This window comes from Phocoena sinus, chromosome X (assembly GCF_008692025.1).
Source record: "Phocoena sinus isolate mPhoSin1 chromosome X, mPhoSin1.pri, whole genome shotgun sequence".
NCBI classification, from domain to species: domain Eukaryota; kingdom Metazoa; phylum Chordata; class Mammalia; order Artiodactyla; family Phocoenidae; genus Phocoena; species Phocoena sinus.
This window is the reverse complement of record NC_045784.1, coordinates 27,560,641-27,581,509: the sequence shown is the minus strand read 5'-3', so window position 1 is coordinate 27,581,509 and position 20,869 is coordinate 27,560,641. Positions and strand designations below refer to the sequence as shown.

Here is a 20,869-nt window from a genome sequence, read left to right as displayed (position 1 = left end):
AGTTTAGAGACCTTGCCGACTGATGTTTCTTCTGACCGTAAGGATGGCAAATAAGGAAGTGCTTAGGTGGAATAGCTCTTTCAGTGAGTTGACCGAAGGAGAAAAGGCACAATATGGAATTCGGGAGTAGGGAATGAAGTTCAGGACGTACATTCTTCGAGTGCCATGGCACTTGATCCCTCTGTTTTCGGTGCCTTACGTCACTCCCAGGTTTAGTTACTTCTGATGCCTCCATGTCTGGTGCAGCTTCTTCTGAGATCAACCCTCCAGCCTTCTGTCAGGGTGAAGCCAGGGGTGGCTAGGATGCTTGGCTGCGTCCTTGGCTGCGTGGGCTAGGGGAGAAGGTGTTGAGGGCTCTAAAGAGTTGCAACTGCTCCCTGCATTTTCAGCCACATCACAGCCCTCAGAAGAACCCGAGGCCTCTAATTTCTGGGACTTCTTGGCTGTGTAAATGGGCATATGCTTCTTGTTAGCGCCCCAACTGCCCCTCTTCCCCTCACACGAATTTAGGCTTGGGATTTCTCCTGAATCAGCTACCATCAGGTCATCTTCCAAGCTTCCGAGACACTGGAGTCTCTTCTCATCTCCTCTCCAGTTTTGTCTCTTTTCTTTCAGGTAGATGTCATTTTTAATTCTTTTTCTGTCATCCTAGTAGTTTGACATGAGGAATAAACGAGTCTGTTCCATCTGCCATGTTTAGCTGGAAGTCCCAAGACCTAAGTCCTTAACATGAAGTGCAGGGCCCTACAGTGGGCTTCCCCCTGCCTACCTGGGGTCATTCTTCATCCTTGCGCTCTGAGATTTCAGCAGTCTGGGCCTTCTTACGATTCTCAGTGGTCTACACTCTTCTCTGCTTACGAGCCTTTTTTGAACATGCTGACCTTTCATCTTGCTTTGCTCTTTCTTTCTACTCTTCACCTGGCTAACTCCCATCACCCTTCAGATCTTTGCTTAAATGTCACTTTCTCAGAGAGGCCTTCCTGGCCTGTGTTTCCCTATGTGCTCACTCTCGATAAGCATTGAGAAGATAGGTGGAAGGATTATGAATAGATTGGATGTCTTTTTAAAAATAATTTTTCCTTGAGTAACATTGATTTATAACATTAAATGAGTTTCAAGTGTATACAGCATTATATTTCTACTTCTGTATACCCTACAGTGTGCTCACCACCAAAAATTTAGTTTCCCTCCATCACCATAGAGTTGACCTACTTTACCCATTTTCGCCTCCCTGCCTTGCCTTCTCGTAACCACTACTCTGTTCTATCTGTGTGTTTGTTTTTATTTGGTGGATGTCTTTTACAAAGCTATAAACCAGTTTTTCCTAAAGAGTCTTCCTGGACCATTAATATTATTTTATATATATTTTTTGGTGGACAAGGCTTTGAGAATTAGAGCCCGAATCCTTTCTGATTTGAAGCTTAAGTAGAAGGGACATGGTGCAGCAGTGTCCACGTGAGTCACCTCTCCATTATCTGGGGGAGAATTCAGGCCCAGAAATAGTATTTAAGATACACGGTGTCTCCCCCACCCACCCACCCACCCGCCGCAGAAGTTTACATTGGCCGTTCGTTATAGAAAGTGCTTTCTCAACAAACCTTTTACCAGAGCAGCAAACAAGAGAGCAAAGCTAATTTGAATTTCAACTCTTCCACGAGAACAGTGTTGCTAAGAAGTAGTGAGATTGAGCTGAGGAAGGCCAAGCAAAAGTAGGGAGCCAGAAAGGCCTTGAACAGCCCACAAGTCAGGATTTGGTGCTCTCTTTTACTTCACAGTTGAACTTCCCTACTTTTTAATTTTTGGTTTGGGTTGGTTTGTGTCTCTCTTTCACAATTCTAAGTCTTCCACATTTGTGCTACCCTGGATCCTTTATTGCTTCTCTTCATTTTTCAGAAGAAGTCTAGAGAATAACTGGTAGCAAATAAGTAATACCATTTCACACCTGGAAACAACTTGATAGTAATTATAAATTCACAGCTTTCTGCAGTTCATACAAGTACGAATGTGTCATTCCTATTTATCTCTACGTAGGTTTATTTTTGCCCCATTTAAGTAAAGCTCAGTGTTGATGATGAGGTTTTAATGAGTGTAGATTGTAAAAGGCCTCAAATATATCTAAAAAATTATAGACCAAGTGTCATGTGTTAATGTACCTCCTCTCTCTCGGCTAATTCTTTAAAGGTATGTTCCAGAACTCCTCCGTATTATTGAAGAGTTCTTGAAGAGTTCCCCACAATTCTACTTTGTACTCTAAAGCTTCTGAAGCCTGGGTATCTTGGCTTAATTTGCCTTCAAGCCAGACTTGGTTTAAATTACTCAGTTTATCTCAAGCCTCATAAAGGCCTGTCCGTGGCTCTTGCCTGTTTTAGTGAGTTTGAACTGATCAGAATAATACTTGTCGTGTGGAGTGTCCATTAGAACGCTATGGGAAGAGTGAGGCTGGGGAATCAGAGATATATCATTAATATTTTAAAATCTGCCTTTCTATATATCATATTAGTGTAGGGGGAGACCACCTTGTTGTGGCTTCTTTAGAAAATTTGGAGAATTGTTAAAATGGACATGCAGTAGTAGTTTAATTCACATTGTATGCCAACGCTGAAGTTGGAACTATACCCCCAAAAAATCATACTTCCTCTAGATTTTATTTTTCACTCATGATCACCTGAGTGATTTGGAATACATTTCTGCTGGGAAATAGAGTTGGTAGGAAACAAAGACCATAGCACGAATTCATCTGTTGGGATAATCTTCAGCCATCCAGCTCTTTCCACTCATTACATTTATGGGGTCACTGTCATTCTTTCTACCTAATATAGATAAACATACTGAAACTTTGGGCCTTTCTAAAAAGTGCCCACAAGCCATTGGAAAGCTGGACCGAAATACTCCTTGTTTTAAATTCTAGACCTCAGTTTGGTCATAGGTAGCAGGATTTTTGAAGTATGATTAAAAGGCAGAAAGCAGCTGTAAAATTGAAACGAAGGGCCCTAATGTTTTATTTCTATAATATTTTCCAAAATTTCCCATAACTTTAAAATGCTGAGGTGTTTTTCAGTCATTTTGCAAGAGCAAGTCCAACAGTGTGTAGGTTTATGGCTCAAACTTGATTCCTCTTTTCTGGTGAATTTGACACCTTCCACCACTACCTTCCACAGAATGAAAGTAAAAGTCATGCAACAGAAATACTTACCAAAGTCAAGGGAAATTCATAGGCTAAAGAAAGGTGCAGCAAAACCTGTTATTTGTTTTGTGCCTAAAAATAAAAGTCAAATGGACCATCACTTCAGTAGCTGGCGATTCAACTTGGGAGCGTAGATGGTGTAATATTGCCCCTTGTTCCTTAAGTTTCTAGATTTCTTCATTTTTAGGCCAGAACCAGCCCTGGAGAAAATAATTAAAGTCACGAAGAGGAGTGTACAGTTCAGCATGTTTATCCTTCCAAGTGCGCTCTCCACCAGCTGCCGTGCAAACATCGTGTGACTCGTTTCTTGGATAGTCTCACGCCTCTTGAGTTCCGGTTGTGAGAGCTAGTGAGCTCATCACAACTTGGGCCAAAGTCCTGGAAAGGCAACTCCCGGGGAAAGTGGAGGCTGGCCTCCCACCGGGGATGGGGATCGGGGCTTGAAGCTTTATTCTGCATGCATACTTTAGCTGCGAGATCAGCTCCAGCCTCAGCCCGGGACAGTGTCACATTGTCCGCAGCTGTACCGCATCTTGAGGTTTCAGTGTGTATCCTACACGTTTTCACAAGGCTGCGGAGACTTCTCTCTCCCAGCTGTAAGCCAGAGGGCGGATTCAGACAACACAGATGGTTAACCCTCTGGAGTAGGACTTTCAGGGCACCAGAACTCCGTTGCAATTCACTGATGCTTACTGGATGTAAATTTGTATGGCTTCTGTTGCATTATGTTGAAAACTAGACATTTTCCCTGCTACTTTCTTTTGGTCTTCCTGAATCACTGTTTGATAATTGGTTGGACTGCGGTACATAGAAAACTGGTGGCAGAAGTCTTGTTCTCTGCATTGTGTTTGGGGGGTATGCTTGAGAGGGTGTCAGAGTGGATTAACGCCAGGTAGAATGTGCCATAGTTAAGAAGGATTTGAAAGGGAAGAAAGTTTGTACTGCTTTAGGGAAGCTGAGAGCACTGCTAGAGCAGGAATGTTCCAGATGCTTGTCTCTGATAGTATTCTACCGTGAACCACGCCCTGAAAGAATCACATCATCCTTGCCTCTCCCACTTGGATCTCAAGCTCCTGGAATTTGCCATTTCTTGATATGAACGGTGAGGATTGGATGGGGCTTCTGACCTCATTTAGACCATTTGTCCTGAATTCTGAATAGATCCAGGAAAATCGGACAGAGTAGACACTTTTAACTTATTGAATACCTTCTATTGGCATTCATCATAAACAAGAGACCCACAGATATATCCCAGAGGTGAGTTTTTGGTCTAATTGACTGCAATAGTCATTAAATACTCTAAAAGCCCACAAAATGGATTGTACAAAGACAAAAACAATAGACCACACAGGTCTCTGTAGAGTTTATACTTGCACTTTAACAACATGGAACAAGAAACTGTATTAAAATGTACAATTAAAGACTCCATTGTACTTGAAGGCGCATACGAATTACCTGGGGATCTTGTTAAAATGTTGATTCTGATTCTTAGAGCTGGGTGGGGCCTGAGATTCTGCATTCCTAACAAGGTCCAAAGAGGTGCTGGTGCTCTTGGTCCTCGAATCATAATTTGGGCAAAAAGGATCTGCCCAGGTTCTCTGGGGTAGGTATGTGTTGGTAGCCACCCGTGGTTAAGACATCGGTGAGGGCTGCCTTCCTATCCACATCTCGGCTGCCAGGTTTATAACGAAAGCAAGTCTCAGAACAAGCTCTGTCACATATGAACACTTACTAGCCACAGAGCAGAGAACAATTTTAAAGGCTGTGTCCAAGGCACAATTTTAAAGGCTGTGTCCAAGGCCCTGCCTTTTTGAGTGCTTGGCGGGAGAGCCTCACGATCCGCACCTGCCACAGTCCTTAACACAGCGGTTCTCAAAGTGTGGTCTCTGGACCAGCAGCATCAGGAGCACCTAGAAACCTGTTAGAGATGCAGATTCTCAGGCCCTCTCCAGACCCGCGGAATCAGAACATCTGAGCATGGGGCTTGGGAACGTGTATTTCTAACCAGCCCTCCAGGTGATTCTGGTGTGCGCTCAAGTTGGCGAACCCCTGCTGTAGCAGCAGGATTTTGTCAGCCATCTAATTGAATTCAGGCAACCAAGAATCCAGTGAACTACAGCTGGAGATTTTGGAATCCGGCCTAGGGCACCATCTTTGAAGGTGGAGGGCCTGCTAGGTTCTTCCCACGCCCTGTTAATGTAAGGGCAGGGAATGTTTCTATTCTAAACCCTTTTCAACAGTCCTGGTATGTTGTAAACCACTAATATCACTAACACAAGCCCATCCAACATTAATCTGGATACTAGGTGTATTAATAGGATTTTAGGTGTAACGAGAGCTAAATATAGCTGAAGCACTTAACAGGGGTGGCTCTGGAGTGAGGCTTTTTGATTAATTGCCAGCCAGCCACCCCTGGAGTGTGCTTTCCTGATTAAGGCAACTGACCGCCTCTGCAGTGTAGCTAAGCTGACGCACACATGCTTCATATTGTACGGTCCCTGTGAGGGTTTTTTTAACTCTTAAAATCTACTTTATTGAGGCATACTTTAAACACAATAAAATGTACCCATTTTAAGTGTACAGTTTGAGTTTTTGACAGACGTATGCACTCAAATAACCTTCATGTCAATCAAGATATATAACATTTCAGTCACCTAAAAAATACGACTGTGTTCCTTTCAATTAGTTACCCACCCCGTCCCCGCTCCCGGCTACCATCTATCTGCCTTCTGTCAGTGTATAGGTGAGATTTACCTCTTCGAGAATTTCACATAAGCGGAATCAAACAGTATTTTTTTTTTTTTTTTTTTTTTTAATCTTTGTGCCTGACTTTTACCCAGGGTAATGTTTTTCAGATCAGCTCACAATGTTGCTTTATCAGTAGTTAGTTCCTTTTTATTACAGAGTAGTATCCTGTTGTGTGACTACACCACAGTTTGTTTATTCATTCTACTCTAGTTTTCTTTCCAGTTTTTGGCTATTCTGAATTAAAGCTACTATGCGCATTCACGTACACATCTTTTTATTTCTTTTGGCTGAATGTCTAGGAGTCGAATTTTGGGTCATAAGATAGATGTATGTTTAATTTCATGAGAAATTGCTAACCTGGTTTTCCAAAGTAGTCATACTATTTTATATTCCCACCAGCAGTGTCTGAGAGTTCCAGTCGCTCCACATCCTTGCCAACATTTAGTATTGTCGGTCTTTTTGGTTTTTACGTTGAATGTTTTAAAGTAAATTACAGACATTGTTTTTCTTTCCCCTAATTTCAATTTAGGTTGTTATATTTGGTCTCTGCAAAGGCCATCAATCTAATAATGTTGACCCAAGCAGCTTGGATATGGATTGAATTATTTCCCTTTCTTAACCTCCAATTAGAATTGGTTCTGTGGGTGCCGTTTGATTATGGCAGTTAGTCATGTTTGCCAGTATAGTTTTTCATTTTTTTGTTCACATATTCATTCAGTTTGTCGGTCAGTCCCTGAGCTGTATTAGACCTGTTTTTTCAGAGAGCAGTTGTATGTTAAGTCACTGGGAAATAACGACAGAAGTAGGGGACAGGGTACTTGTCTTCAAGGAGCTTTTTGGAGCTGGGTTTATGAAACATAAATACACAAAAATGCAAGAAAAGAAATATATCTTGGCGTATATCAGGGCTTACGCAAAATTGAGTGAGGGCATCATCAAAATATAGATTTCTGCTAGGTGAGGTGAGTTGGGGCTTGATAGACAGGTGACAGTAGAAACCACTGTAGCAGAAATTGTTGAACTGTTAATCCGTGCAGAATGTTAGAATGATTGCACCTTAGAATATAAAGCTAAATGTTTATTTTAGTCCCAGTTTTATTTTACTTATTTTAATCTCTTTTAGAATAGCAGTATCTTCATTAGTACAGAATACGTACAGAAACAAATATCCATCCTGATATGGACTCGCAGCTTTTCTTGTTGACATCTGGTATCATTTTTGTATGTTTAGCTTGCATCCAAACTTTCGAGCAGAAACTTCCACCTAGTACGTGTGTGTGTACACACATGTGAGTTTGTGAACTTCTTTTTAAGCCAGCTCTCCTTTATCCTGTCTTTGCTGAATTAGTTACTTTCTAGATAAATGCAAAAGAGTTAAATAGAAGGAACCTGTGGGATCAGGTGGACCTAAACCTGGAATGAGGGTTAACTGTGCCAATTAAATTTTAAAATACATCTCACACACAGAGACACACGCCTGTGTCGGGTAAGAAATATTCAAAATGTTAACAGTGCATATGTTTGCGTAATGGGATTACGGATGATTTGTTTACTTGGTTTTAGATTTTCCTTCAATTTCTAAGTTTTTCACAGTGAGCATGTCTAACTTTGATAATCAGAAAAACATGTTACGTTGCCACTTGATAGTTTGCTAAGTTCTCGTAGCTGTTTCAGGGAAATCTTCCCTGTTCTCTTTCACCTTGTATAGCCAAGATGCATGCACTACAATAGAACCACGATTACAGTCTAGAAAAAAGAAATACCTGTCCTTCTTTTCCCTCTTGGGCACAAGGACTATATGAGCTCCCCGCAGGCCATGCCACTGTCATCCCTCACAGAACTTAGCTTTCCTGATTGTCAAAGAGCAAAAAGACATTTTTTTTTCTTTCCCCACATTGACAAAAATTCACCTTTCCAAAACTGGGGCATATACAAGAGACATTTTCCCCCTAGCCTCTTGTTGTTGTTGGCAAATCATTGGGAGTTTACCTGTGCCTTTTGAGAAAATAACAAATGATCTTTGTTTTCCCCCTTTTTTCTTCAGCTGACCTGAATAATGTCAGGTTCTCGGCTTATAGGACTGCCATGAAACTCCGAAGACTGCAGAAGGCCCTTTGCCGTAAGTATTAACCAGTGCTCGAAATACTTGATAGTTATTCTTTGGTTTAAAAAAAAAATGGTTGGGAGTGTTTGCTATTGGAGTGGGGAGAAATAGCTCTCTCAAGCCCGGGTGTAACACAGAATTCATTTTTTCAAGGTATCTTTGGCTGAGTGTTCACCTAGACTGCTTTGTTACATTGTTTGGAATCATTCCTGTCACCGTTCCTCAGCTACTGATGTTGAATTGATAAGATACCAGTAATTTTTATTTTCTAACTAATGGCGTTGGCATCCAGAATTATCTTTATGGAACTTGAATTATCTCCACCTGTTCTGCCTTTACTTCTTCTTATAAAATGTATTGAATATTTGCAGTATTAGCATCAGATTGCCTTACCCAAACCAGAGTTCACAGATGTGTATTGTTTTTTAGCTTGAATGCTAATGTTCAGATAAATACTGTCATAGAAGAAAGATGACAAGATGGTTTTTCTGCTTTTGCTAAATAACTTACATCAGCGGGAAAAATTCCCAAAGTGTCATACAATGCTGTCTGTTTATCAGATAGTTTATATATCTGTTACCAGGTATAATATTGTTTGAGAGCCCATGTATGTTGTTAATGTGACCACGAAACAGATAGGCACAGTCCCTACCCTGATGGAACTTACAGTCTCATGAGGGATATACAGGGTGTCCGTAAGTCTAGAGACATAGGTGTATGTATATAAGATCATCAAGAACATCTACAGTCTGTAAAAAAAAAAAAAAAAACACCTCTATTAAGGCTTTATGGGGCTTCCCTGGTGGCGCAGTGGTTGAGGGTCCACCTGCCGATGCAGGGGACACAGGTTCGTGCCCCGGTCCGGGAGGATCCCACATGCCGCGGAGCGGCTGGACCCGTGAGCTATGGCCGCTGGGCCTGCGCGTCCGGAGACTGTGCTCCGCGACGGGAGAGGCCACGGCAGTGAGAGGCCCGCGTACCACACACACACACAAAAAGCCTTCATGGACACCCTGAGAAAAAGTGAAGGGACAGTTTCAAAGTCATATATTTAGTCATGTGACAGTGGAAGAATTGGTACCCTGAGTTGTGGGGTTTGCTTGAAGAGGTGGTATCTATGACACGTGAGTCCAGAAGGGTCAGTAGAGCTCCCTCCAGAAAGAATGTTCTCATCAGAAGGCAGAGCATGTGCTGAGGCATGGGGTCCAGAGATGCCGTCAAGAACTGAAAATACTGCGGCGTGGCTAAAGCACAGGAGCTCCAGGGAGGGACTGTGGTAAAATATTTGGCTGGAGGAGAAGCAGGAGGCATATTGGGAAAGGCCTTTTAAACTTAAGTTAAAGAGTTTAGAGGTCAGTGGGGAGCCTTGCAAAGGGATGGCACGATGGGATTGTCATTTAGAAAGATGACTCTGGCTGTGGAATAGAGCCTGCACCCTGGCGGTGGTGTACACCTGCTGGGGGAGAGACTTGGTGAGCAGTTTCAGTCGTCTAAACCAGCAATATGGTGGCCTGAATTGGCAAAGGAGGAACGGAGATAAGTGGGGAGAGTTGAAAAATACGAGGTGGAATGGATAGGGCTTAGTGATGAGCTTAGTGATGTGCTAGGTGAGGGGGAATCAAGGAAGATAACTGAGGTGCTCACCTGGGGGGAGTGGCGGACGTGCCTTGGCAGAGCTGAACATAGAGCTGTGGCGCTCAGGAGAAACATACGGGCAATGTTTAGGAATCATAAGCGTGCAGATGCTCGGGGAGTGTAAAGTAACGAGAAAACAGGATTTAGGACAGGGGGCGAACAAGGTACAGAGGGGACCGCAAAGGAAGACTCAAAGAAGGTATAGTGGTACATACCGCATGGGCAGAAAGAAGGGGCCTGCCACCGGGGTCAGATGTTGCTGGGAGGTCAGGATGAGGTTGGCATAAGTGTCCATTGGATTTAGCAACAAGGAGGTCCTTAGTAACTTTGGTGAGGTTTTAGAGGCACGGTGGAGGTGGTGAAGTGGGCTTCAAAGTAAAGCAAAAGTGGGGAGGTAAAGACAGTTGAGACGATTCTTGGAGAAATTTACTTGTGAAGGGGAGGGGAGACGGGCGGTAGTTAGCTGGAAGGGGCTGAGAAGTTAATGGAGCGCATGTGCATAGGCTGAGAGACGCTAGAGTCTGTTTGAATGACTATGAGAAGCGGGGACAAAATTGTGGTTGCTGGCTCAGGAGATACTAGAACATGTGAGTTCTCAGAGGAGAGGGGAAGGTAATCCAGAGGCCAAGAGGAGAAAGGGGACGCCTCTCCTCCACTGTAAGGAGTGGGGCTGAGGAAAGGATCTGGGCCGGGCTAGGTAACTAAGGAGACCTAGTGGGAAGTGGGCGAGGGATGCCCGCGGGGAGGGCTCTGTTTTTTGTGTGAAGGTGGAGGAGAGGTCCTGTGCTGCAGCTAACGGCAGAAGGGGATAGAGTCGAGGTTGGCCTTAACCTCTGTGGAGAAAGGGAGGGCTATTTTGAGAAGCAGCATCGTGGAGCCCAGAGTCTGCTGAGCGGTTTACGACAGCACCAGTCCGCAGGGGTGTTTCTCCAGGCACAGCCAGTAGTCAGGAACCGGATGGTTCTGTCCCAGGTGGGCAGAGGCCAGCCGGGCAAGCGAAGTAGGGATTTGGGCCGAAGAGTGGTTAAGTGGTTGGAGTGCTGTCCGTGGAGTCTGCGTGGGGTAGGAGAGGCTGTGAATTTGGGTGGAAGCTGGTAATTAGGAGGTAGAGGGATCGAGAGGCCAAGTGTTCAGGGAGGTAGAGGAAGAGATTGTGCGGAAGTGACTGGAAAGGCAAGAAGTTGTGGTCAGACGGCAGCAAAGCTGAACGTTATTTCAGAAGCGGAACAGTTCGGCTGGCTAGGTCTAGGATATGACCATTCGCGTGGGCGGCAGAGGCGGACTAGATGTGAATTTCCATGGAGATGAAATAGGCTAGAGTGATGCACGAGTCCTCGCTGCCAAGGTTGAAATCACCCCGAATTGGGCCAGAACTGGGGAAGAGCAGAGGGCTGTGACCCCTGGCTACCAAATCTTCAGCAATGAAGACGTCTGATGCAGGGGGTCTGCAGAGGCTAGCAGTAGGATAGTCAACTGGTGTTGGCTCGTGTGTGGTTTTCTACGTGGAGATGGAGAAGAAATGGCCTAGAAGTGAAATTATTTGGAAGGAGAGAGTAGGCTTTTCCTCCTTATCTTGGTGTCTCCAATGCTGAGCACAAAGCCTGGCGCAGAGAAGGGCTTCGTCTGTTTTCAAGGCATGGATGCATGAATGAAAGTAAATTCAGGCTTCCATCTCCGTGTAGCTTATAGTCTGAAGCTGTCGTTTTTCAGCTGTATAGCTGCCAAGTGGTTTTTAAAGGACTCCCCAGGCCTAGGATTTCCTTAGGCACCTGTTAATGTACCAGAGCTGGAAAGAGGCAGTTTGAGATGGAGTGGAGTCAGAAGGCTGGATGGAGAAAGTCTTCTGCCTCTTCTTCTTCTTCTGTCCCCACCCCGTCGCAGAGGCAGTGCCTTCCATTGAGAAAGGGGCAGTTATGAAATGTGCTGTAGTACATAGAGAGATGTAAAAGTGAGATACGAAAAGTTCAGAAGAGATAATCGGCTGTTCCAGGTTATACTATGAAAAAGCCTCCAAACTGACTACATCGGAAGACCCCTTTCCATAATGTTCCTTTTGACCTTGGATTTAGGCATTATTCAGTTCTCCTCCTGTTAACAACTCTTTCTCTTCACGTATGTGTCTCATTGTCTATTATTTCAGTGTATGTTAACATTTCCAATAAACGTTGGAAAAACAGGGGGATTTGATATTATAAAACATTTTGGCCATGGGCGCTTATAACCTTGTAATAAAGCTAAGCTCTGAATGTAGACTGTAGAATTTTCACTTTTAAACAGATCTGAAATCTCAGCATTTCCTCTCTAAGCATGACTTTGCTCATATTCGAAAAAGGTTTAGGTACAGCAAAATTAGGGTGTATTTACCTAAATTAAGTACTAGATTCTCAAGAATGGTAGGAGGTTTCCACGTGTAGTATGAGTATAGAATGAAGAGTTCGCCTATCCTTTTATTATTGAAAACATGCGTGGTCACATTACTTAACTAACCGTTCAGTAAGTGATTTCAGAATTTCCTCTTAATTTTAGATTTGCTCCGGCCTTTTTGTCATTTCTGTGCCTGTAAAGCCATGATAAAGAGCTATTGTCTGTGGTACAGACAAACAAAACTTGTCCTGGCTACCTTTTCCAACTGAAGGTCGTGTCCACTAACTCTTACTTTAATGAAAATTAATGACGTTATCTCAGAGATTTCCTGATGCCAGTAAAGAGTTTGAATTACAGATGCCTTAGAAAATATGCCATGCTACGGCCGCTAAGCACTTGGTCTTTTTCACTTTTTTCACTTCACTATCAAAGCTTCAGTACTGCAGAAACATGAATACCACAGTTTTATCCACTATAGAGGATTTGCTATTTAAGTCTAGAGCATCACCATTGGCCTATAATGTCCCCAGTTTGTAATCCGTTTAATGTTGCATGACTCCATACTGCCTTTCAAGGCATTGTGAATGAAAATTAAACGCGACAGAAAAGCAGAGACAAAGAGGAAGTCTGGGTAAGAAGGATTTATAAGCCGGTTCGTATGGCTGATACCCCACTGAAAGTTATGAAGAAGATAATCTAAGCTTTTTCCTTCTCCGGCTGTAGTTCTCCTGAACATCCTATAGGTTTGCAGCTTCTAAAATTAAAAATATAGCCAACTTCTAAGGGCAGAAATAAAAATGCACTTAACAAAGCCCATGTATTTAGTTTATTAGTGTCTGGTGGGTTGGAGAGAGCCCAAACCGTAGGGCTAAATATACTGCAGTTGATAAATGTGACAGATATTCTGCAAACAAGAAGTATAGAACAATTTGCTTCTGTTCAGCAACTAAATCACACAGTAGAGAAATTTTGTACAGCCTGGAGTTGTCTGAATAGAGGCACCGTGGCCAGACTCATCCTTACCATGCCATACCAGGTTAAAAAGAAGGGGCTCCCTTCTTGGTACACGCACCTCACCTTTTGTGCTTGCACTGAAAGGTGGCATCAGATAGCGTTTGGTCACTAAAGAAGGCTCACAGGAGCCACGGCAGCATTGCTTACAAATCTACAGTCTCTTGCAGGCAAAGATTACAAGAAGGCAACAGCGTTACAGTATGCCTCCACAGCCACCAGCGACCTCAACAGCAAGGGGACCCGAGAGGCCAGTGTAATTATTTGTCCCTTCCCCGCAAAAATCTCTTTTTCCCGTATACCATTATATTATTTTTCACGTAGGTTGGAGGCCAGGTCTCTGTTATTTCAGAATTCAAAACATCTTGAGGATGGAGGCAAACTCGTTTTCTCCACTTACATGGTTTGATGGGTATCGGTGCCCCAAGAGAGGGGTCCGGTAACAGGAGGCATCTCTCTCCCAGGGGGAGCACTGTAGCCCTGTTCGAAATGTGTCCAGTACCCACGAGTTGCTCACTAAGGGAAAGGAGGGTGGGTTCTCAGTCGTGGTGCTGAGGCTGTTAAGGAGGACCTTGTAGGTTCCATTCTCAGGTTATCGTTGGTTCCACTTTTAGTTGATATCCTCTTTTCTCCTGGAATTGGATTCCCTTGATGTGTTCTTTTTGCACTAGGCGGTCTTTTCCATCGGTTTCTCTTCTCACTCAAAGCAAATTCTACCTTACCGGGTAGTCCTCGCCCAGCTCCTAATTCTCCTAAGATTCTTTTATTTCAAGCAGTCCCATGCTCTTTGGTCCACCAGACATGTTGTTGCCACTGTTTACTAACGTCTTTACTATAACTAGGAAATACAATTGAGATACGGAAATGTTGAGTCTCCCAGGCAAACATCATAGGAATAGTAGTCACTCCTAAATGAACTTTGGTTTGGGTATGCCACAGAAATATCTATAGCCGTCCACAGCAGACTTCTGGCTTTTCAATCTCAGGGAAGTAGGCCCACCAAATTCAACTTAGCTTTTCCTCAATGCTACAAGCATCCCGATTTGAAGCTTTCCTCACACACTAACACTAGCTTTTTTTTTTAACACAGAATGTTGTGACAGATGAGGCATGTACCATATAAACTTTCTACCACATACCCAGTACCTTTTGTAATCCTTCATCATCACAATTAATGACCACGCCGTGTTCATTCAGATTATTATAAATCAGGGTTCTCCAGATATGACTGGGTAAATATTCCCACAGGGTACTTTCCAAAGCAGGTGCTTAATGACAGATGTATCCTGTGAAACAAGCGCCAAAAGCCATAACCACTTTAATACCGCTCCATGGAGTCTTGGTCACAGTCAGAACTCCCACCTCTTCACCCAGTGTGTTCGATAGATTGGCCAGCTGTCCCGCTCGGTTCTTGGCTTTGTAAAAGGGCATCTGAGTCATAGCCAAGGGAGCATGTTATTCTCTTATTTTAAGCCTCTTTCTAGGCACCAGCATTATGTTAGATTTTCCCTTTTTAACACGCATTTGGTGGCTTTCTTCCCTTCGGCAACAATCTTATCTTTCTTCCTTATTGCTAAATTTTCATCCAAACCCTCTCCCCCAACAAAGAGTGTATCCCCTGGGTTCAGCCACTGGACTAGTCCATATTTAGCTGGTAGCAAGATAAGACATGCCTGGGCTTCCCCTTTGCCTTCCCCTTCTCTTCCCAATTTTTGATAAGGGGTCACATTGGTTCCATACAGGAAAATGGGACTGTCCTGTCCACTAGGCAACAAAACATGTGTGATGGTCAGCCCCAATTAGGCGAGGTGTGAGAAAGGGGTAATCCAGTCCACCAGTCCCTGTGGAATTCTTGCACTTACCTTTCAACTAGGTAAGGTCTTGTGCACTTACCTTTCAACTAGGTAAGGTCTTGTGCACTTACCTTTCAACTAGGTAAGGTATTGTTTGGGGATATTACCAGCCTTTGAGACTCTTAATTGTAGCCCCAGTCCAGGGACTACTAGTATGGCACTGAAAAAGAAAATTGTGGTAAAGTAGGGAACACCTGTAAGTTCCCCCACTTGAATTATCTTTTTAATTGTAATTGGTCTCTCAGGTGTCGCCCATTTATCAAAAAGCGCTAGTTCCCAGGTTCCTTTAGTTGGAACTCTACCTGCAGGCCAGATGAGGGTGAAGCTCAATGGAAGAAGGTTCTGAACTTATTTGAGCTTTTGCTCCTGCAGCCAAGGAATTGAATTTTTAAGCAGACTTCCCATCAGTTTGCTATCCCCTTCTAATCCATTCCGTTAGCTCCTGGAGTTCAGGTTCTACCATCTCCAGTTTCCAGTAGAAAGTTGTATTATTGATAACGAATTTCAAAGCCTGCGCTACTTCAAACCAAGGGTAGCTTGGCAACTAGCATCAATGGTTGATTTTCATCCCTTTTATTAGAATCATCTATTCTTCCTTTTAAAGTAATGCCTTAGCCGTATTTTCAGCTAAGAATGAGTTGGGGTCTTCTAAACAGTCTCCATTCTGGCACTAATCGCTCGGGGGATGATAGTTAAGCTCAAGAGCTGACGAGGACTCACAGAACCCACATGACAGTCCTTACAAATCTACAGTTCACGACTGTAGAAAGGAAAAGCCTACAGTACAGCAACAGCATTAAAACAAGGATATGCATCACAACCGGAGGATGCCTTCCAGCATAGGGTCTGGAGAGGCCAAGTACAAGCTCCAAGTGCCCTCTCTGTACCAGGGCCCTACCGGGATGCACTTTATCTCTTGGATCAAGAACCACCAATGCGAGCACACACCACTTTTAGAAACCAGGGAGCACTAATTGGAGTCTCAGCCAGGATCGCTTTTAGCTGCTGGTAATCTGGACGTCTTCTTCTTACGTAGCCACTCCCAAACCCAGTGGCCTCCCTGAGACCGGGTAAAAATGGCTAATGTTATTGCTAGCAGCGAACAACTGTGATAACCTCTAACTCATGGCTACCCATAAACACACTGAGTCACTTCTTTTCCTTGCTTTGATCAAAGGGTCTGCATTGTGTGGCTGTTTTGGCAAAACATCTCTTGCCAACTTCAGCACCTCTGGAGTTAACCCTCACAGCAAAGATAACTACAGCAAAGTGCCTTGACTTTCTTGCTGGGCAAAGATTTGCTTGGAAGGTCCTTCAGCCTGAAGTGTGTAAGCTGCCTGTAGAATGATGTGATGTCCACAACAGCCTCCTCTTTCCGCACACGCCTCCTGCTGCCCGGGCCAAAAAGTCAGCAGGCACATAGGAGTTATCCACCCTTAGCCGCCCGCCCCTGTCTGTGTCTGTACTAATAGGTTACAGGAGTGTTTATATTGTTAACCTGGGGTATCCAGGTTGACCCATGGGATGAGCCCGGGGTTGTGTGGGCACCATTGGGTTTATTCTAGCCAACATTTTGGCGCTTCTTTTTTCTCCCAGTATTATTGCTAGTAGAGAATGTGGGGTGGTTTTCTTTTCTTTTTCTGTACAGCCTGTAAGGACACCTTCTGCCGCCCGCCTTTCTGCTTTTCAGTACGTACCTCCGTGTGTCCTGCCGTAATACCCAGAGCAGGTCTCCTCCTGTCCAGTCTCAGTTTTCCCGACTGCAGAACGATTCTAAAGGTGCTTTTGAGTTCTCAAAGCCTAGGATTCTGTAAAAGACCAAAAAAAAAAAAAAATCCATCTGAGCTCCTCACTTGTGGCGTATGAGGAAAAGAACAGAGTTAGCATTAGAACCTGGGATGTTGAGAGGATGAGTGGGCACACCCAGCACCTCAGGGATCATCCACCCCATCCCATCCCATCTCCTTCCTTTCCTGCTTTTCGTGCTTAGCAGAGAGGATCCTGGAGAGCCAGTCGTTTTTTCGTCTTGTCCCCCCTCTTTCACCCCACACCCCTGATGCATGAGGGGCACCACCCACATGCTCGCTATTCTTCAGTGGTGTCAAAACCTATAGCATCTTCTACTGTCAAAATAGTTTTTGAAAGAGAGGGTCTATTAGAACATACTTGGGTTTTTATATAGCTTTAAAATGTATTCCCTAGTGAATACACTAAAGGAGAGAGAGATTTTCTCCTAAATGGAAATTCCTAGCTTGAGGTAAAAGGGTAGTTTTACAAAATTGTGTCTGCTGGTCGCTTGTTGAGGCTTCTAGAAGCAGCTAATCATTATGCTTAATGTTTCTTCAAAGAATCGCAATGTATTCTTTAAGATGCTCGTTTTGAACAGTTAAGTGTATGTTTGTGGGGCAATTACATCGTCCCTATTGATTTTCTCACCTCTTTTCAAGTCCATAGTATCGGCTATATACACCTAAATAGGAGTCTTTTACAAATTGTGGCACGATAGCGAAATTCTGTTTGATATGTTTGTTTTGGGAAAATGAGCTCTCCAGTCTTCTGTGATGGATCATTCTTGTGTTTAACCACATTTGGTTTTAGCAGAGCGCACTGCACAGTATTTCTCTCCCAACTGTGTCACCTCCCGCTCCTGTTATTTCAGAGCAATTGCTTTGCGCCCCTCTGGAGCTATTTATGCTCCCAATGTCATATTCTGTGTGTTACCCACTCACCTGTACGGAGAGAAGAGTAGGCCCAATAAAAAAATTCATGCCATTTTGCTGTTGGTTATTTGTTTCCATCACACGGGGAAATTAGACTCTTCATACAAAAGTGAGTCTAAGAATTCTCACTTGTTAGTTCTTCTATCCTTGGATATAAAGCAAAAAATTTATAATGATGACAGCCAAGTAACACAAAGAAAATACTAGAAAAACTTCAAACCACCCATCACTTCCTTCAGTATATAAAGAAACACGTTGGGAATATTGGTGTTTAGAGGAAATCTGCTCCTCTCTTCTGCTAATGTAGATGGAGTGCTGCATCCCTAAACGTTCTCATTACCTACACCTGAAAACGTGTCCTCAGAGAAAGTCAGGCACACAGCAGAGAGGATGAAAGTTGGAGTCTTCTGTCTCTGCGTGTCTCTCTGGTCTCCCATACAGTCCCCACTCGGCCTTCCCCTCCTCCTGTCCCCCTGCCCGCTTGTGTTGTTATGTTTTTAAATTCTTTATTCTTTTTCCTTCCTACCTCCCTTTCAAATCAAGTTACATTCCTTTCTGCCACTTGAAACAGAGTCTTGGCTTCAATGTAAAGAGGTCATTCCTTTATCTTTCGAGTATTTTTAAGCAAAAGGAGTGGGGGCTTGGCTTTGATAGGATGAGTGCTCGGCCAGGGTATTTTAAGGAAACTGGTCCATGGAAACAGAGAGGTTTACTCACTGGGATGAAAGACAAAGGAAAAAAAAAAACCTCTTGCTTCCACCCCCAGGTCTCCTTCATGCTTCCAGGGAAACTTCAAAAGGTTACTATTTTCCTTTTTGAAAAGAGGAAAACATGCACTACAGAGTTATTAACCTACATAGGTATTAACCACCATTTTGGGGGTTCGTCCTTAACATTTAATTAGAAGTAGCCACAAATAGTAACAAGTGAAATGCTTTAAAGCCTTAAATTTGCATCTGTTTAGTATGGGGCAAGCTGTTTACTGATTGGGATGGTGGTGTTTATCTGCTGTTACATTTATAATTGTGTTGCCTCCCCCCCCCCCACATGTGAGAGATTTACTTAATTACCATTGATTCTTACTCTCAAAGGACTGAGAATTCAGATCAGAGCTTGGATGTATAAGGTGTTATAAAAGCAATGTTGTTCCGTTTCCAATTTGGCTAATAAATTGGCTTTACAGAAAAGCATCTTTCTGTGACACTTGGGAGTAAACCTTACGATCTGCTGATGTTGGGCAGTGTTGAGGCTTCACTTTTGATAAATGTTTGTCTTTCAGTATATGATTAAATACCACCTCAGATCACGGGAACCTCCACCCCCCCCAAAAAACTTATAAAGTTCTTAGCGGACTTGAAAAGTACGTTGTAGACTGTAATTTGAAGGTGAAAGGAGAAATAAGTGAGCCTTGTATCTGAAAACTGGATAGATGATGCATTTATTTTAGTTTGCCTATAGAAAATTTTAGTGAAGTTGATTATATTTTCACCTAGTGTTAATGTAGCAGAGAGATTAGGAGGTGACTGATATTTCAAGGAGGAAAACGCTTAATGATTATAAATGCATAGCTGGAAATAAGAGTTTACACAACCCTAACCATGCAGATTAATCAAACTGACCTTCTCTAGTACTAATACGAGAAGGTGTTCTCAGAAACTCTTTGAAAATCTCTAGTAAAACAGGTTTTTTTCTTTCTAATTCAGGTGGGAATGACTCTGTTCCTGTAGAACACTCTAGGTCCCCTTAACGCTCAAATATTTCCTAACAGTTTAGGAATGGGAACTGTCTCTTCATCCACATCTTCACCCAGTGCCAGTGGGACTTAAGGACAGTCTCAGAGCTTGAGTACTCATCACACTTACCAAACTTAGAGCTGAGGGGTGAAAAGAAAACACTTTAATAAAAGAGGGTAGGGTTCGGGTTTGCTGTTTACTAAAGGGTACAAGCCAATCCTACCAGGATTGTGAAAAAGAAAAACAGTGAAAGAAGACTTTTCCCCTTTGAATCACCTATGATTTTATGTGGCTCTTGCAGTGGATCTCTTGAGCCTGTCAGCTGCATGCGATGCCCTGGACCAGCACAACCTCAAGCAAAATGACCAGCCCATGGACATCCTGCAGATCATTAATTGTTTGACCACTGTTTACGATCGCCTGCAGCAAGAGCACAACAATCTGGTCAACGTCCCTCTCTGCGTGGATATGTGTCTCAATTGGCTGCTGAATGTATATGACACGTACGTATAGCAGGCTTTCTCCAGACTATACCACTGGACACGTAGTCTACAGAACGGTGACGGTGTAATTAGCATCACAGCAGGGCCCCAGTCTAGAAATATGGTCCTCAGGATGAAAGTTTCATGAAGCCATGTGACCTAATGCTATCCCCGTGATTAATAATTTTTGCTTTTTTTTTTTTTTTTTTTTTTTTTGGCGGTACGCGGGCCTCTCACTGTTGTGGCCTCTCCCGTTGCGGAGCACAGGCTCCGGACGCGCGTGCCCAGCGGCCATGGCTCACGGGCCCAGCCGCTCCGCGGCATGTGGGATCTTCCCGGACCGGGGCACGAACCCGCGTCCCCCGCATCGGCAGGCGGACTGTCAACCACTGCGCCACCGGGGAAGCCATCATTTTTGCATTTAATGGAACTGAAAAATACTTTGATAAGCTAGGAGGTAAGAACTAGAATGTAGAATGCTCTCAGATTAGAAGACAAACCAAACCCTGAGATACTCATTTTTCAAATAGTAGAGTGAGTCAGTGTGTAGCCATTAGTTCTTTCCCTTTCTTGCCTGTGAATTTTGAATTCCTCCGTCCTCTTCAGGGGTGGCTCCCTCTCACCGGCAGAAAGGGGTGTGCTCCTGGAGATGCTGACACACCTGTCACCAGCTCTGAATAGTGTTAGCTGATACTCGAGAGATTTTTTGCAGAAGAGTGTAAATTGATAAGCCAAAAAAAGAAAAAAGCCCTAACGCAGCAAATCCAGATCCTCAAACTGGGGAAGTCTTTTTTTTTTTTTTTTAATAAGGATTTACGAAGTTTCATTTTGACACCTCCATTCATCCCTCTCTCTTAGAAAACACTCGTTTCTTTTGGATTGCACGTAGGAGAACTCCCCACTTTTGTCTTGAGCTTAATGAAGACAATTGAGGAAGGTAGCAGAAGGAATTGGTCTTAATTTCAACTGAATTCTTCTTAGACATCAAAATTACTATACGCCTGATTTCACATGTCAACAAGAACGTATTCGGCA

At 43.5% G+C, this 20,869-nt stretch overlaps 1 protein-coding gene across 1 annotated transcript in view; it reads left to right on the top strand.

The window, feature by feature from the left end:
- DMD (dystrophin) overlaps positions 1 to 20,869 on the top strand; it is a 2,099,690-nt gene that overhangs the window by 1,977,322 nt on the left and 101,499 nt on the right. Inside the window, exons 64-65 of the mRNA XM_032618871.1 lie at positions 7,977 to 8,051; positions 19,654 to 19,855. Coding sequence (XP_032474762.1) covers positions 7,977 to 8,051; positions 19,654 to 19,855 — 277 coding nt within the window. The remainder of the gene's footprint in view (positions 1 to 7,976; positions 8,052 to 19,653; positions 19,856 to 20,869) is intronic.